At 37.8% G+C, this 19064-nt stretch overlaps 3 protein-coding genes across 3 annotated transcripts in view; 2 read left to right on the top strand and 1 right to left on the bottom strand.

The window, feature by feature from the left end:
- LOC135199090 (plectin-like) overlaps positions 1-9369 on the bottom strand; it is a 77791-nt gene extending 68422 nt beyond the window's left edge. The window contains exon 1 of the mRNA XM_064227007.1: positions 9137-9369. The gene's annotated coding sequence lies outside the window, so the exon portion shown is untranslated. The remainder of the gene's footprint in view (positions 1-9136) is intronic.
- Positions 9370-11865: 2496 nt separating this feature from the next.
- LOC135199091 (protein FAM200B-like) lies at positions 11866-13617 on the top strand. The gene is made up of 3 exons (XM_064227008.1): positions 11866-11948; positions 13080-13201; positions 13406-13617. Exons 1-3 carry the CDS (start codon positions 11866-11868, stop codon positions 13615-13617), a joined length of 417 nt encoding a protein of 138 aa, XP_064083078.1.
- A 291-nt stretch (positions 13618-13908) lies between these two features.
- Positions 13909-14385, top strand: LOC135199092 (protein FAM200B-like). Its single transcript, XM_064227009.1, has one exon. It carries the CDS (start codon positions 13909-13911, stop codon positions 14383-14385), a length of 477 nt encoding a protein of 158 aa, XP_064083079.1.
- Positions 14386-19064: the final 4679 nt, after the last annotated feature.

Below are 19064 nucleotides of genomic sequence, written 5' to 3' on the forward strand. Positions count from 1 at the left end.
GAAGCTTCTGTTAACATCAGAAATGCATCTGTTACCCCATCAAATACATTCCATGTGTCCCAGGCACTTGATTTACTCTTACCAGCAAAGAATTATGTACCATCACAGCCGGCAAAGGCATGGAAGACTGCCAATGAGTTTGCTATTGAGGGACCCAAAGCACCAGATATTTAATGTGCTGTGATGTATCTGTGATGCTTTCCGACCCTAAAGGATATCCATACTTCTGACACAGGGTAAGGTATTTTGTGCAAACTTGACACAATGATGACAACACATCAGTGTCAGCAGTTCTGACAGTTATTCTTTGATACCCTTTGTTGGCTGTGTTAGACACATGCAACACTAACTGCTATAGCAGAGTCCACCTAGCTTTGTAGCTAAGCCCCGCCCATTGCATGCCAGTGATTGGCTCTCGAAGGGAGAATGACGTCACACTAGTTAACAGTTCAAATGATTACCAGTAGGGATTTGACTCCGTTCGGTAATGTTGAGTCTTCTTGCATGTATCAGGACACAACAGATTTGAGTTTCCGGAGTTCTGAAGTATGTAATTGATATCTATGATAATAGCTATATTAAGTTATATATGATTATGAATATCTTGGATCATTTTGCCTGTGCATCTCTTCTCTTTCTTTATCATGCGCAGTCTGTTTCCAGTTCCGATATTAGGGTATTAATACATCATAATCCTGCATGTCAAATGTTAATATCATTGAGAGATTAGACCTACACGTCAATTTCTTATATTCTAATGGATAACAGGGTATATAGGCTTACTCGTCAATTTCTTATATTTGAGGCAATGACAGGGCATAGGCCTACACATCAAATTCTTATATTTTGAGACAATAACAGGGCATGGTCCTTCACGTCAATTCCTTATTGCAAATAGTTTTCTACTAGTATCAATTGGAAATGGATCAGCTTTTAATTAATATAGTAGTTTCTACTCCACGATATATAATGTGTACGCATAAATTGGAATGTACACGCATAAGCAAGTGCACATACACATACATGTATACATGTATGAATGGCGATAGTAACTGTAACGCCACTCATACCGTAGAGAATAAAAGTAAAACTTGTGGTTGTGTACACACACATTAATCTTAGGACTGTTTCAGTCTTACACACAATTATCAAACTGCTCTCAATGAACTATATTGAAAATATATTTACTAAAGGGATAAAAATGATATTACTGTGATGAGTAAATATAAGGCTTCTGTAGCATTTCTATGAAAATTAAGGCTATGGTACGAGGGCATCTTACGATACTTGACGAAATAACACAAAAATAAATGATAGCTGAAAAAGTTATGTACGAGATGATCCAAACCAGTCTGTTAGACAAAAGGATACATAAGAGTAACAAAATTATTTCTCTCTCTCTCTCTCTCTCTCTCTCTCTCTCTGCCCCACGTCTCTCTCCTCCCCCCCCTCTCAGCTCTCGTCTCGATTCTCGTCTATCTCTCCTCGTCTGTTTGTTAGGAGAATATTCTAGCGTATACTATATATTCATAAAGATCTCGATTACGTTTAATTAAAACAAATAATTAAATTTCTATTAAAAAGAGTATGCAGATAATTCTTAACACCAGTATCTTATGAATAGGTCTATGTTTATTCTGCAAAGTTAGGTTACCAGAAGAAAAATTTTAGAAGACACTGCAAGCACCATAACAGCAGCAACAAAAACAAGAATAACCACAAGAACCACAATAAAACGGCTAAATATAAGATAGGCTTATAATCCAAACGTCATAGGCTACGTAAACCGACAAAAAGACAGGACATCATAGTTCTACGTCATTTTTTATCATCATGGTATTGTGACAGGAGATAACGTCCTTAAGAAAATTTCAGGAAATTATAGCCAGTATGAACCTATCATACTGTAACTTTAAGTTAAACATAGGCATATTCTGGTTTTGTAACGTGCAGTCTCTATTTGCCTAACTCCGAATGTGTAAACGATTGAAATGAAGTCGGTTTTAAGACTTAGAATGTAGTAAAACTTCCTAAATCAATATGAAATACCAGTCTGCATAGCTCTGAGAAAGTCCTTGTGTTTAAATTTAGAATGGTGAACAAGCTTGACAATATCTGTCCAGTGATTCAAGTGCACCGATTCGAACGCAGACATTCCCTGTGTCTCCTTATTCAGGTGAACCTTATTTACGAAACACAACATTGGAGCATCGCAGAACACTCCTGACTTCATTTATGTTTTCCTTTTTTTTTTTTTTTAGGGCCGGATGTGTATTATGATTTTATTTCAAGGGATGACACAACGGTTCCTTTTTATAATCAGCACAATGTATTTTATTTCAGTAAAACTACCATATGTAAAATAAATGAAGATAAAATGAACCACAGATGAACCAACTTTTCGAAACTATTGCCAACCAATCAGCTTCAAGGAATGGTCATATGGCATAATCAATAGGCGGGGCTTAGCTGCAAAGCTTGGTGGACTCTGCTAAAGTCTGCCTCTTCATGGGAGCAGGGTTCAATCAGGCTCTTATCAGTAGCCGCTGCAGCCGGCACTTTCTTGTTATATGTGCTGTTGATCTCCTTATCTTCCACTGCTAGGGAAGTGACTAGTTCTGTGAGCAGATGGAATTGTCTCAGTTTTGTTCTCAGCAACTTAAGGAAGCTTTGACGTTGCTTGGCACAGGAGAGCTGAAGAATATGGAATTTAGATCAAAGCCCAAGCACTGGGAGCTATGAGGCCATTCAGTGCCGAAATGGAAACTGACAGTAAAAAGGTTAATAGATGTAACAGAAGGAAAACCTCGCAGTTACACAATGAAGCAAGTGTCAGAAGAAGGTAGAAAGTAAGATGGAAGAAAGAGAATATGAATGAGGTAAAGTAAAAGGAACAAAAGGGGTTGCAGCTAGGAGCCGAAGGCACGCTGCAAAGAACATTAACCCTCTTACGCCGATTGGACGTATTAAACGTCGAGTCAAAATGTCTCCCGTATGCCGATTGGACGTATCATACGTCGGCTCAAAAAAGTTTTTTTAAAAATTCGCGGAAAAATACTTTTAGGCCTACCAGCCGAAAACTTTTGTATCACGCGCCTTGGGGGATGCTGGGAGTTCACGGATCAAGGCGTTGTTTTGTTTACAATCGCTACGCAGGCGCGCAAGCGCGAATTTCTTTCTTATCGCACTAAAAAGTATCAGTGACACATCTCGGAAATTATTTCGTCACTTTGACATAATTATTGCACCATTTTAAATTATCCTTTACATGAAGTATTATATATGAAAATGTGCGCAATTTCATGCACAATACAACTAAAAAATACTCATGATTGTAGCTTTTATCAGTTTTGAAATATTTTCATATAAATAACGATAAGTGCAAAAATTTCAACCTTCGGTCAACTTTGACTCTACAGAAATGGTCGAGAAACGCAATTGTAAGCTAAAACTCTTACATTATAGTAATATTCAATCATTTGCCTTCATTTTGCAACAAATTGGACGTCTCTAGCACAATATTTCGATTTATGGTGAATTTATGAAAAAACTTTTTCCTTACGTTCGTGCGATAACTCTTCCGATAAATTTTTTCGTGCGATTGTCCTAATGTTTGCCACCCTTTTAAATTTGCCGTTACATAAAGTTTTATATATGGAAATGTGCGCAATTTCATGCACAATACAACAAAAAACAACCCATGGTTGTAGCTTTTATCAGTTTTGAAATATTTTCATATAAATAACGTTAAGTGCAAACATTTCAACTTTCGGTCAACTTTGACTCTACCGAAATGGTCGAAAAGCGCAATTGTAAGCTAAAACTCTTATATTCTAGTAATATTCAATCATTTACCTTCATTTTGCAACGACTTGGAAGTCTCTAGCACAATATTTCGATTTATGGTGAATTTATGAAAAAAAAAAAACATTACGTTCGCGCGGTAACTTCCGAAAAAATCAGAATTTTTTTGTGCGATTGTCGAAATGTTTGCACCATTTAAAATTAGCTGTTACATAAAGTTTTATATATGAAAATGTGCGTAATTTCATGTAGAATAAAACTAAAAATGATTGAAGGTTGTAGCTTTTCTCTTTTTTCGAAATATTTGCATATAAATCACGATAAATAGAAAAAAAACCACGTTCGGTCAAATTTGACTCTACCGAAATAGTTGAAAAACGCAATTGTAAGCTAAAACTCTTACGGCCTAGTAATATTCTGTCATTTTTCTTCATTTTGAAACAAATTTGAAGTCTCTAACAATATTGTGATTTATGGTGAATTTTTGAAAAATATATTTACCTTCACTCTCCGCGCGCCGATTCGCGGCCGCAAGTCTCCGAAATACGTACATGGCATTATCCTAATATTTGCTCCTTTTCATATTAGCCTTTTTATAGAGTTTCATATATCAAAATGTGTGCAAATTCATGAAGAATACAATAAAAAATAATTGAAGGTTGTAGCTTTTTCCATCTTTGAAATATGTCCATATATATATATATTAAAATTTCGACATTCGGTCAAATTTAACTCGTCCGAAATGGTCGAAATCTGCAATTCTAATCTAAAACTCTTACAGTATCGTAATATTCAATCATTTGTCTTAATTTGAAATTAACAAATTGGAAGTCTCTAGAACATTATTTAGAATTACGGTGAATTTTTGAAAATAACATTTTTTTACGTCCGCTCGTTACGAATTCGTACATCATTTTGTGATATTATTTTTCCGGTGTTGCTTTTATTGTTTTACAATGTATTATATATCAAAATGATCGCAATTTAGTGTACAATACAACGCAAAAAAAAGTAACTGGTTAGCTTTGACCGTTTTCTGCACAGCGTGATTTGAATACAATTATGTATGAAATTTTTTTTTTCGCTACCATATATCGCATTATTTACATATGATAATGATATTATTTTTCATTTCTGATGGTTGCATTCTAAACTTCAGGCAATGACAAAAAAAGGAGCCAAAAATGAACTCTTAATCTTCAAAAGTACGCGCGCTGTAATTTTTTGAAAAAATTATTTTTTCCACTTCCGCGCTCACTCCAAACCAGGCCCGGCATACAGGAGACGTTTTGATTTTTAGGGCTCCGGCGTAAGAGGGTTAAGTAATGCCTACAGTGCACTGACGGCACTAACCTCCTACGGAGACAGGAGAGCTCAAAGTGATCCTTCTATGTACACCTTTGCCTCTTCTTTCTCTGGTGGCAACTTTCAAGCTGTCAGGTGCATAGGTGTCACACACTATACCCAGTCTGTTCACATGTTCCAGATGGTTTAGTTATATGTGGGACAATCACGCTGTCAGTGTAATCCTGGTTTTGGAGGTTAGTGGTGACAGCATCTGAACTATCACAGCTCCATCAATCACCAATGCACTCACATCTGGGGCTGATGCTGGGGGTTCCATTTGTGCCTCAAGTACAGATAAAAGATTAGTCTTGTTCCCTGATCTCGTTTCACCTTGTTTACACAGTGAAAGGTATAAGGCTGATTCTCATGATTGAAATAGTCCTCAAGCTTGCTTTCTCAGGAATAACAAACTATACATAACCTCGAGAATAGGGCACAGTCATCTATCAGTGTTGCCACCTCTGACTTTTGCTTTGGCTTGTTTCTTTACGGAGAAGAGTGGCTGCTTATTCTTATGAATCTGCTCAGTTATGGGTTTGGATCTCTTAATACATCTCTTCTTGACAGAGATCACATTGTTCTTGGCCTTTATGGTGAGCACCCCTGATTGTCTCAACAACATCATGGTCCTTATATCCATTGGTGTCTAAGGTAAGAAGATCCCCTGTGTCCTCCTTGAAAGGATTTCTCACCTCATCTATGGCAGTAACCAGTGCTGAGACTTTTCTGGCAAAAGAGACTTGCACACTCTGAGCTTGTTCGTGATGCTTCTCTTTAGACACTTTGCCTTCAGTTGTCTCTTCAAATTCCTCTACCATCCTTGATATGTGGTGGACCTTTTACCTGCCTCAGGCAGTCTGGCCGGCATTAATGTCTGACCCTGATGTTTATGAGTGCAACCACCCTCTTGTAAATTAATTTATCAACCGAAAGCAAAGCTGCAACAAAATATTTACAATTTGGTGACCAAGAACAAAGTTGCCACAAAGTAAATGTTCGGAAATTTTGGCAACGATTTTGAATTACAAGATGTCTGACTCACCAAAGGCAAATGATTTTAGGTTCAGAGTGTTCCCCATAGCCAAAATGTTTAAAAACTAAGACCAAGTTCAGTCATTTTTACTAGAATACCTCCCAGATGAATTTTATCTTCTGGCGGCCATTTTGAAAATGACTTCCCTGAGATAATTTTTTTTTATTTTCTTTTCACTTGGACCTCTTTCTGATCACTTGAGAGGATACGAAAACCCATTAATTGACAGGTCAAGATGTATTTGAGTGCTGAAAGGCAGTCAAAGAGCGAACTGGATATAAAGGACATTTGTAGATTAATGCCAATATATATATATATATATATATATATATATATATATATAATATATATTATATATATGTATATATGTACATAGAGAGAGAGAGAGAGAGAGGCGAGAGAGAGAGAGAAGAGAGAGAGAGAATTACAAAATCACATCAAAAAGGGAAAAAGCACTTCATCCAAATTCCATCTTAAATACACCGACACATTCCATAAATGACACACGGTCTCGGAACGCCAATGGCGTCACGCATTCTTTGGTCATTGATTTTCCACGAGTATGACTCTCCGATTGGCTCTCTCTCTCTCTCTCTCTCTCTCTCAATCAATCAACCAACTGGCCTATAGGTAAAGGTTGTTCGTCCATGTTTTATTTTGGGGGTCCTGGATTTCCCAGAAATATAAGTCTGTATCTGTCAATATTCTATTTTCAGTTTTTATTGTTCTATTCAACCTCCAGCCATTTTTTACTATTTTATTTTTAATTATTATAAAAACCTTTCTTAGGACAAAACAGCGAAGGTATTATTATTATTATTATTATTATTATTATTAAAGTAATTCAACCAGACCATTGCACTGACTTCAGCTCTCATATGGGTGGCCCGAACGATTAGGATAAAATACCCAGTCTAGGCCCGTCTAACCTCTGGAACCGAATAGTACGTAGTTCATTAGGTGTGATGACGAACGAGAAAAAATTAAACTGAAAACTGCACAAAGGCACACACTAACACTGGAACACACGCATACAATAAATACATTTACTCATGTATCCATACATACATTGAAAAAATAAAATCGAAATAAGTTATGTAACATTCTAAAACTTTATTTTTAAAATTCATTAAATGAAGGTAGAGCAATTAGAACAACATTCTTTTAGTAGTCCCGGCATAACAACATTTAATCTTTATAATATTTACGAATTTATTAAAAATATTAAAATAATGGAGATATTAATAATGAGGTTTAATAAATCATATATTAAATCTATTATATTATAATAAATCATATATTAAATCTATTATATTATAATATCATTTATTATAACTATATCATAATAAATTTAAAATATATTTATTATATATAATAACAATTTTAAGATGTATTTATTGTATACAACAACAAATTTAAGATAAAGTTATTATATACAACAAATTTAAGGTTACAATTATTGTATATAACAAATTTAACATATATTTATTATATACAACAGCAAATTTAAGGTATAAATATTATTTTAATATAAATATTATTATAATGATAACAGAGTGACTCCAGGTGACCTATCTCCCTCAATCAATAGCTGACTCTCTCTCTGTGGCAGGTAGCTACCAGGTGACCTAGATAAGCCACCGTTTAAGGAAGTGACCTAGAAAATTAGAGCATTGCTCTGAACTAGAGACTGCTCTGAATTTAGAACTGCTTTGAATTAGAGATTGCTCTCAATTTAGAACTGCTCTGAACTAGAGATTGCTCTGAATTTAGAACTGCTTTGAATTAGAGATTGCTCTCAATTTAGAACTGCTCTGAACTAGAGACTGCTCTGAATTTAGAACTGCTTTGAATTAGAGATTGCTCTCAATTTAGAACTGCTCTGAAATAGAGATTGCTCTGAATTTAGAACTGCTCTGAACCAGAGATTTACTCTGAACAAGAACTCGAGCTACTCTGAACAAAAGCTCTATGCAGAAACCTTCCCCCACAAATCTAACCATTTTCTCTCTGTTGACTCTCATTGATTAATCCCTGCCACGGATTAATCCCTTGCCAAGGTTGCGTCTGGTCCCTCTATTGATTTAGGTGGAAGGAACAACGCAAGATATGGCTGTTCTTCTTTCAGTACTTCTAATAAATTCATGTCGCGCTGTTTCCTGTTGTTTCACGCCTGGATTAGTTACGCACGTGTAAATATATATATATATATATATATATATATATATATATATATATATATATATATATATATACATATGCTTGTTTTTTTTTGGCAGAGCTAGACCTAGATCTTTTGATACGGCCTTCAGTATAGCCGAAGTTTGCGTAGGCAGAAATTCTGCCTCTCACTCTTACCCTGGCTACAACCCCACTCCTATTGATTATCGTCGAAGTACATGAATCTCTGCTTAGTTACAAGTTTAAAGTATTTAATCAATGCTTTTTACGTGGTCTAGTTTGGTGGGATTTAAAATCAAAGTCTTTTTGCTTGTGTAATCCTGTCCTGAGGCTGGTGTAATCCTTTTCTGATGCCAGTGTAGCCTTATTAATCCCTAACACCAGCTATATAAGAAAGGTACACGTGTAAATAAAAAGATATATTGTAACTCGGCCCGCCTGGACAGGTCTTAGGTCTACATAGCTTGACAAACAACATGCTGGTGTAATCCTGCACTTATTGCTTGTATAATCCTTCCCTTTTGCTTGTGTAATCATCTCTGTATGCCAGACTAATCCTTATTAATCTCTAATACCAGATAATTCAAGAAAGGAATGCATGGGCCTACATAGTTTAAGAAACTAAATGACTGCGTAATCCATTCATTTTGCTTCTGTAATCCTTTCCTTAGGCTTGTGTAATCCTTTCCCTATGCCAATGTCATCCTTATCAATCCCTAACAACAGATAAACACGAAAGGAATACGTGAAAACACGTATATTATAACTTACCCCTTTTGGAGCTGGAGTTCCTATATAGGCCTACATAGCTTGAGAAACCAAACCTTTTCTAAACCAGCCTTCACTTTTTTTCCCCGAATATTCAACGAACTTATCGGCGGAAAATATCAGGAACAATATATAATATTTCCCCGGGGTAGGGAGGAAAATATAAGGGGAGTTGGGAGACGTCTGTTCGGGAATGGTTCCCGATTTCAAACTGGGAACTAGACCGAGCGCTAGGGTCGAATATTCCGGACTGGAATGTGGCTGTTGGGAGGCGCTTACCTCGCATGATGGTGGGGAGCGGGTGGGGGTATTTGGGTAGGGGCCTTCCCGTTACACCTGGGCTCGCACGCTCTTGTTTACTTCATTGCATTGTTAATAATTGGGCATTCCTGTTATGCTGTCTTGTGCTTAAGTTACGCTTTTCGATGTATAATTGTTCGCACTTCTTTCTCTCTCGTTTACTTCATTGCACTTCCAATAATTATTCATTCCTGTTATCTCATGTTCCGTCAGATTACGCTTGTCGATGTAAAATGTTTTGTTTGCCCCTCTCTCTCTTTCTCTTTCTCGTTCATACTTCTTGTTTATTTCGGTAGGCTTTTATTAATAAGCTATTTCCGTCATGTTGTCTCATGTGCAAGCTACGGTTTCGGTGTTTAATGTTTTTTCTCTCTTGTCAGAATGGCTTGTATTACACATCTCTCTCTCCGTAAAGAGAGAGAGAGAGAGAGAGAGAGAGAGAGAGAGAGAGAGAGAGAGAGAGAGAGAGAGAGAGAGAGAAAGTCGATATAATTGATCGCCTTTATCAGACGCTGCTGGTAGCGTTAGTAACCAGGTGTTAGGAGTTACGTATTTTTATTATTATTGCAGAATTAGGTTTAGAGATCATCATAAAAGAACCATGATTCATTTTCGGGTATTACCTGGGGAAGAATTAAGTCAGTTTCACACCGGATGCGATGCTATGCACGCCACGCTATAGTAGCCATGCTGCAGCTAGTGGCTTTTAAGCGAGGCCGTTCACACCGGATGCGAAGCTATGCTACAGCGTACCGATGTCAGCGACAAAACGAACTTCATATAGATTCCAAGATTGGTGGGCGGCTGGGCGCGCGATTTTTGTGGACGTAGCCCGCCTTACGCATGCGCACTTGTGTCTCACAGCAGAAGTTCCCGCCTCCTGCAATAATTATTAATCGCCTCCCCCGAGTAATGATCATTTTTAGTAAATTGCTGATATACAATGACATTATTTTATAGATTTTATATAACAGAAAACTAACTCTTGAAAAAAGTAATGGGCTTCATTTGAAATGAAATTTCTGAGGATAGAGAGGGAATATTAACTCTATTTAGGAACAAATTAAAAAAACTGAAAGACAAGAACTACCGTTTGGAATATATAGTTTTTTCTGTGCAAGTTTGACTTGCATGATATGAGCCAATGAGATATTGTTAATCTGATTTGAAGTTTCCATATGACGACTGGAAAGGCACCTGTTGCGATAAAACCGGTTTTCAATATATCTACTAAGTATTGTACGTAAATGCAAACAGGATTATCTGCTGGAATATCCCCCCTAGTGTGTTTAGAATTGTGTAATCTAAGTACCTACGTTGCCACTTGCTATCAGTAAATCAAGACACCCATGTTTATGGAAAATGACACCCTGAAGACAATGGGATTAACTTCTAGCTAATTATGAAGCAATTCTCTGAAAAAAAAAAAATGTTTGTGTTGAAAGCTTGATTAATAATAAACCATTTAATACTGTGCCATGTCTAACTTTATGATTTGCCAGTTGAATATAATACGTTACAATTTTTTTTTTTTTTTTTTTTTCAAAAGCTCGCGTAATATGGCTCAAACGTTTGTGCTGATTAATCTTTGCTGTACGGCATGTTTTGTTAATGTCTAAACACTGATTTTGTTGGAAGTACCAGTACAATAAATGTACGTATAATTTTATTGACCATTTACATTTTTATTTCCATAAATAGTTGTCTAGGTAGAAAACGCCCTTTCATAAAGCATTATATATTGTTTTGGGATGCAAAGAAAAGCTAAAATGCTCTTTGAACTATGAGGTTATTTATGGGGTTAAGTCTGGCTACAGGAAAAAAAAAAAAAAAAAAAAAAAAAAAAAAAAAAAAAAAAAAAAAAAAAAAAAAGGAGGGGGCCAATTGACATTACGGATAGGATACGTTAGGAGGTCTCAAGATGCGATCTGTACCGATCACGAGGTGAGGTTACGCAAAACCTGTCATTCATAAGATCTTATGCAAAATATCAGAGGGGGAGTCGGGACAGACTTTGAGAAAAAAATCTGTGTAGGAGTTTCGATAGGCTCGAGATTTTTGCCTTTTGAAATCTAAGTGCCAAAATCATACCACCAGTCCTTTCTCTTTTTTCTAGGTATGGTAGTCATCAATTATAGTCATTTATGCTGCCTCGATGACATCTAAATACTTCGATTCCCTGGACTTTAGAAGTGGCGCAGTTTCATGACTCAGTTCAAGAAACTTGTTATACTTGATGTACTGCAAGAAATTGAAGGTAGATTGTGAATGCACAGGTTCGTCTAAGATATTTCTTGAGGTAAGGCTTTCATATATTACTCAAGGGAAAATTTGCAAACAGGCAGGTCACTTGTTCACATATTGGACTTTGAAGGTAGCTACGTAGTTGGTTGGGTAAAGAAATTAAGCTTTACGGACTATTTGCACGAAATATGTCTGAATCAGGCCATATGCGCCTTCTTCTAGCTGCTATTAAAACGAGCTCGACATTCCAACTATGTCCATACCATATAAAGTATTGAAATTAAATCAGTGGTTCTTAACCTTTTCCAGTTATGTGCTATTTTCTTGACAAGAGCGTGAGGCAATACTGTAAAGATGTTTATGAAATAATGCAGAAGTATTGTCGTTACTACCTAACTCTTGTTTTAAAGTCTCCCAGACATACCATTTTCCACATACATTGATCTCCCCCACTCGCTGCCCTGCAGCCGGGCCCGTGAGGCTCATTCTCACCCAGACAACCACTCAACCAGTCTACCGCACCTGTTCTTTCACATTTCTTCAGGTGAGGCTGTTGAGGTATTTTCATCTCAGTCGTTATATTTATGAATTTATATAAACATGTGGATACGCCTTAATAAAGTTTATTGGTGAATTGTGAACATGCATATGTTGCTTTATTTGTTTTTCGAAAGTTGCGAATTGATATTGTAATAAATCGGAAGCTGGTGGTGCTTAAAATCATGTGGTGTTTAAGGTACAATTGTATTAATGGTCATATTATTTGCGTCTTAAACACGTGTTTAATACTGTTTATGATTCTGACGTTGTGCTTATTTTTATTATTATGGTCATATATTGATTGGTGATGTAGTCACCTGAAGTGTTGACGTTCATGTGCGATTAGTTTTTACTTACTAATCGTGGTAGTGATTATCATAATTTTGTTGAGTTTATTATTAGATGGTGACGTTTGCCTTTCCTTACACGTGTGCTTTGTGTGACTCATAGATGCGTATTGCCCACTGCACATCAAATAATTTGCAATGAGTGCCAAGAAGCGTTAGTATATTGAAGATTATATTCGTTTTGATTCGTGTCCCGCCAAAAGGGTGACACTGCGGTCCCACAGTGTGTGATATGTTACGAGACTCAGAGCAATGATGGAATGCGGCCCTCACCCTGCTCTAACTGACAAGCCCAAGGCGTTCTTTGAGAGAGAGAGGAGAGAGAGAGAGAGAGAGAGAGAGAGAGAGAGAAACACACACCTTAAAGCATGCTAAGTTGGACGACAGTGGGTCATTTCAGCAACAAACTTCAAAGGTTGTTGAAGCTTCCTATGAGATCGCCATGTTGATCGCAAAGAGCAAGAAGAGCCATTACATTGGAGAGTGTCTCATAAAACCAAGTATACTCTGTGCAGCAGAACTCGTTCTGGGGAGAGACAGCGCAAACAAGCTTTTCCAAATTTCTCTGTTGAACGATACAGCCAAGAACAGGATCGACGAATTGGTTCAAGATATCAAAGATCAAACTCTCAACCAAGTAAGAGCCTCCCCTGTGTTTGCCATCCTGTGTGATGACACGACTGACATCGCTCAGTGCTCTCAGTCACTGATGTACGTATCCTCGTTTTGTGTCAGGCAACCATATAAAAGAGGAAATTCTGTTCTGTCACCCCATGGAAGGTTGCACAACAGCAGAAGCTATTTTTCATCATTCATCTAACGTTTTTTTTTTTTTTTTCAGGAAAATCAACTTTCTTGGGACTCGCTGGTGGAGCTCCAACCATGCTTGGTCTGCAGTCATGGGTTTGTCACAAAGTGAAAGAAAATAATCCCTCAGTAATAAGTACACGCTGCATACTTCATCGTGAAGCCTTAGCATCCAGAACTTTGCCTGCTGAAATGAGGGATGTCCTGAACGTGGCTATCAAAGCAGTCAACTTCATCAAAGCTTGAGCCTTGAACAGTAGTCTCTTCAAACTGCTGAGTAAGGATATGGAATCGTAACACGAAGCCTCGCTTTTTCTTTCACACGAACATACGATGGCTGTCAAAAGGGAACATGCTTGGGCGGCTTTATGAGCTACGAGAAGAAGTAGCAATATTTCTAGATTCAAAGGAGAAGGCAGCCCTTCTGACAAATTCCAGTCTGAAGGCTTTTGGATAACTCTAGCTTACCTGGTGGATATTTTTGAAGCATTGAATGCTGGGAAACTTAAACTACAAGGGGAAAACATCAACATCATCATGCATCATGACACCATTCGAGCCTTCATGGCCAAACTCGACCTCTGGAAATGTCCAATTCAGCAGGGAAATGCAGACAGTTTTAGGAACTTAAATTCTGCTGTCGCTCACGGTAACCTTGTATTTGAGTTTAAGAAACAAATAATCACTCATGTAAGTGACTTGAAAGCAGAATTCATCAGATGCTTCCCAGATATAGGGGAGAAGCGTGAAGCCTGGAAATTCACCAGGAACCCATTTCAATGTGAGGTAGCTGATGAAGTCCAGGGGGAGTTTCTTGAGTTGAAGCTCAATTCCACAGCTAAAGACGACTTCAAAGATATGGATTTGGAGACGTTCTGGGTCAAGTACCAACCTGTTTACCCTCTGACCTCACATCAGGCTCTTCGGATTCTAACAATGTTTGGATCCACATATCTATGTGAAACTGCATTTTTCACGCTTGTTGCCATCAAAACCAAGATAGAAACCGCCTGAGCGTTGAAGAGGACTTCGACCACGTATTCAAGATCTGGTAGCTAAGAAGCAGTTTTAAATATCTCATTAACTATGCATTTAAGTTTGGTTCCTAAGCAGTTCCAAATATCTCACTAATGCCAAGTATATGGACCAAAATTATTATTTTTTTTTTTCCTTTTAAGTCTGGGAGTGAAATTTGTCTATAGAAGCAGTCCCAAATATCTCACTAGCCATGTATTTCAAGATCTGGTAGCATTGAAAGAGTGGTGTTAAATGTCTCACTAATGTAATTCATGCTAGGTAAATGGACAAAAAGGATTTTTTTTTTTAAATCTGGGAATGAAATCTGTCTATAGATAAAAGGGGGACTGGAATTGAATTTATAAAATTTGTGGCCATTTGCCATGCGCCGGAGCCAAAGGCCATTCAGCGCATATATATCAACGGGATATATTTACTAATAGAAGATACACTTATATAATTAAATCAAATGATTAAAACCAAATTCAAATTAAAATACTCAATTAAATATCATAAAACAAATGGATTTCCTTAAGAAATTTAAAAATCTCCTCTGTGGGAGCACCCTCTCCTAAAATATCTGACAAAGGTTTGTTGGTGAAACCAAACCGACGTCTATGATTAAAATAAAGAGGACAGTCAACAAATATATGCCTCACTGTAATGCCAACATTACAATTGGAGCATTGAGGAACCTGCCTCTCTGCTCCACTAGTTAAAAGATACCGGTGAGTTAAAAAAGTATGCCCTATACGCAGGCGTGTTAAAACTATACTAGATCTTCTATCCATCCCAACAGAAGGGGACCAGGGATGAACAGAAGGTCTGATCAATTTCAGCTTTAAATTACTATTCAAGTTGGACCAGTGATTCTGCCACTTAGTCCTACAAAATGATTTAATAAAAAGTTTAAAATCTTCACAGGGAACCCTCACAGAGTGGGAAGCCCGGGAGGAAGCTGCCTGCTTAGCGGCTGTATCAGCCAGCTCATTACCACGAATTCCCACATGCGAGGGAACCCAACAAAACTTCACACTGATGTGTTTTCGAGAATGCAGGAGGACCAGCCAATCCTGCACCTCTTGAATGAGTTGATTAGATGGCATCAACTTCTGTAGTGCAGATAGAGAACTCTGGGAATCACAATAAATAATATATGAGTCCCCAGTGCTACCTGTACTAAAAATAAATTTTAAAACACTAAAAATAGCATAAATTTCAGCATTAAAAATTGAGAAGTTAATAGGGAGGCTTTTTTTAATTGTTCTCTCACCGATGATGACAGAACATCCAACTCCATTTGCTGATTTTGACCCATCTGTATATACAGCAATCGAGTTACTATGCTCAGAAACATGGGCCAAGAAGCTACTTTTAAGCTGAACACTTGAGCTGATCTTTTTGTTGTCTCTAATTTGGCAAATATCTAAAGGAGGCCTACACCATGGAGGGAATTTAGAAAATGTGTTGTTTCCATAACCAGTGGAGGAATAAGGCCTACCTCTCTCGCACTGATGTTTAATCTAACTTCAAGGGGCTTAGGTAATGTAGGTTTAGTTGGTGCTCTGTCAACAGGATGTTTTATATACTTAAAATTTGGATTAGACTGAAAGGTTAGTGCTCGTGACAAATATCGGAGACCCTGTTCCTCCCTCCGAATGAAGAGAGGAGGAAAACCAGAATCTACATAAAGGCTCTCAACAGGAGAAGTTTTAAAAGCACCTGTACAAATACGCAATGCCATATTGTGTACTACATCCAGCTTGCCTAACAAGGTCTTACATGCCGAGCCATAAATCTGAGATCCATAATCAATCTTACCCAAGCATTGGGCCTGATAAATTCTTAATAAAGTAGTACGGTCAGCTCCAAAATTCAGGTTACTAACAACTTTAAGAATATTGCACCGTTGTTTAACATTAACTGCAGTCTCATTTATATGTTCAGCAAAAGTCAATTTTTTGTCAAAAATAATTCCTAAATATTTGACTTCATCTTCATACAACAAAATAGAACCTTCTAAAAATAAGGTTGGAATCTCTTCCCTTCTACGTGTTCTACAAAAACGTATAGCTTTAGTTTTCTCAGCAGAAAATTTGAAACCTTTACTATTAGCCCAGGTAGTAGCAGCATTAATTGCAATCTGAATTTTAGTACAAGCTTCAACTGCAGTAGCTCTACTACATAACAATATCATCTGCGAATGCTTGACCAGTTACTCCAACAGGGAGATGTTCAAGTAAACCATTAATGGCAATATTAAAAAAGGTTGGACTAAGCACACTCCCCTGTGGAATGCCTTCTTCCTGAAGATACTCTGATGAGAATGGTAGACCCAATTCTAACTTTAAGGTACCGGTCAGACAGGAAGTCTTTGGCAAAATTAAACATATTGCCACCAATACGCCATTCAACCAGCTGCATTAAAATACCTGCCCTCCAGGTAGTATCAAACGCTTTTTCCAGATCAAAGAACACTGCAATGGTTTGATTTTGGACAGCAAAAGCATTCTGAATCTCACGTGTGAGACATAATAAGGGATCCAAAGTACTACGATTCTTGCGGAAGCCAAATTGCCTCTTCGACAACAGGCTCTTTGTTTCTAATAACCATATCAGACGAAAATTCACCATTCGTTCGTAAATCTTGAAGACACAGCTGGTAAGAGCAATAGGCCTATAACTTTTGGGATGACTAGGGTCCTTTCCGGGTTTTAAAAAAGGAACTATGACAGAGTTTTTCCACAACTTGTATGAAGTCCCTGAGCACCAGAATTCATTTAAAACATCGACAAAGAATTTTTTTGACTCCAGAGGTAAATGAGAAATCATGGCATAAATAATATCATCTTCTCCAGGTGATGTTGGAGAGGACAAAGATAAGGCATATTCGAATTCGACAATACTAAATGGAAAGTTATATGCCTCAGAGTTAGAACAAACAGGCGGATTAACTATAGTCATGTTTCTAATATTGCGAAATTCAGGGGAGTAGTGACTGGGGCTTGAAATGCTGGAAAAGTGCCGAGCAAAAGCCTCTGCCACCTCTCTTGCATCCGATATAACTACCAAGTTGATTTTCAAAATCGGTAAAGGGGAAGGGGAAAATTTCCCTAGTAATTTACGGATTCTATCCCAAACCAGAGAAAGTGGCGAGTTATACTTTAATTCTGATATGTACTTGATGAAGGATTCCCTCCTTGCTTCTTTAAAGACTTGCTTTTGTTTGGCGAGGTTTCTCTTGTATATTATTCTATTAACTAAGACAGGACGCCTTCGATATCGCTTGTAACTGGCTCTTGCAATTTTCCTACTCAAGGCACATTTACTATTCCACCAAGGTACCAGTGGACGACGGGGTTTCCCTGTTTTAGGAATTGACATCATTGCCCCTCCAATCATTATACTAGCAAGATATTCGTAGGCAGCTGAGGGGCAAGGAAATTCATTGGCCTTACGATTGACTTGGGTAGATTTTTCATACAGCTGCCAATCTGCCTCCTTTATCTTCCACTTGGGTAAAGATGGGGAGGGTATATTTTGTACATACTTAAGATGGATGGGATAGTGGTCGCTTCCATAGAGATTTTCATCCACTGACCACTTATAATCTAATCGTAATGACGACGAACATATTGTAAGATCAATTGCTGAACTAGAGTTATGGGCTACATCAAACCTTGTAGGAGAACCGTTGTTCATTAAAACTACATCATTGCAATCTATTAATCTTTCAATTATAAGTCCACGGTGATCACACCTACCTTCCCCCCACAAAGTATGTTTTGCATTAAAATCCCCCATCAGAATGAAAGGCTGAGGTAGTTGGTCTAAAAGTGATTGCAAATCTTCAACCTCTAATTGTCTTGGATTGCCAGCTCTGTCCACCAATCGAGTTTCTAGGCCAGGTTCTAGATAAAGAGAGCACAGAGTGACCCATTTATTGATGAAAATCTGTGTTGCACAAGCTTGCAGTATGGAGTCTAATTTGATAACTTTTTGTGGTAATGACTTGGCCGCAATAATACATGTACCACCATGAGAACGTTCACCTACAGGTGGTGGAGATCTGTGAAAAATAAAGTTCTGTCCACAGTTAGGAGAAACATTACCAAGTTTAGTCTCTTGCAAACAAAGGGCAGCTAAATTATGCTCCTTGAAAAGGACCCGGACCTGTTCTCTGTTTGAATGGAAACCTCGTATGTTCCACTGACATAGAGCCATTATTTACTATTAGATTTTTTTTTTTTTTTTTACTTTTTGGACTTGGATTGGGCTGGTCTGGAAAGACTTGGTCTTGGTCTTTGTTTCATAGAAGAACTTGGCAGATCCTCAAGAGACCTGCTATTTCCTCTCTTGGGAACCCTACTATGGTGTGGGGATATAGGTGGAGATGATGGAGTGCGGGGTCTCTTATTTCTAAGAGGCACCGTCTCTGCAGCGTGCACCTGAGCCTTATGAGGTGCACTGATCAAGGTGTCATTCTGGGACATACCCAGATCAGGCAGTGAAGCTGCCTGTGAGGCTTCTACATCAGAAGCCCGAGAGACCTCCCAGAAGCCCAGAGGCCATCGGGAGGGGACAAAGGGGCCTTCTTGGGTGAAGGCGGAGATGCTGAACGTACTTCGAGCTCAGAAGGGGATAGCTGAAGCTTTGGCTTTGAAGTTGGCATCCTA

The sequence above is a fragment of the Macrobrachium nipponense genome, chromosome 25, assembly GCF_015104395.2.
Source record: "Macrobrachium nipponense isolate FS-2020 chromosome 25, ASM1510439v2, whole genome shotgun sequence".
Classification (NCBI taxonomy): domain Eukaryota; kingdom Metazoa; phylum Arthropoda; class Malacostraca; order Decapoda; family Palaemonidae; genus Macrobrachium; species Macrobrachium nipponense.

Bases quoted from the DNA above. Each gene is read 5' to 3' on its own strand.
- LOC135199091 (XM_064227008.1), top strand. From the start codon at position 11,866: ATGTCTGAATCAGGCCATATGCGCCTTCTTCTAGCTGCTATTAAAACG. The intron at 11,949-13,079 runs GTATTGAAATTA...TACTCTGTGCAG, and splicing joins CTATGTCCATACCATATAAA to CAGAACTCGTTCTGGGGAGA. The intron at 13,202-13,405 runs GTAAGAGCCTCC...TTTTTTTTTCAG, and splicing joins AAGATCAAACTCTCAACCAA to GAAAATCAACTTTCTTGGGA.
- LOC135199092 (XM_064227009.1), top strand. From the start codon at position 13,909: ATGCATCATGACACCATTCGAGCCTTCATGGCCAAACTCGACCTCTGG.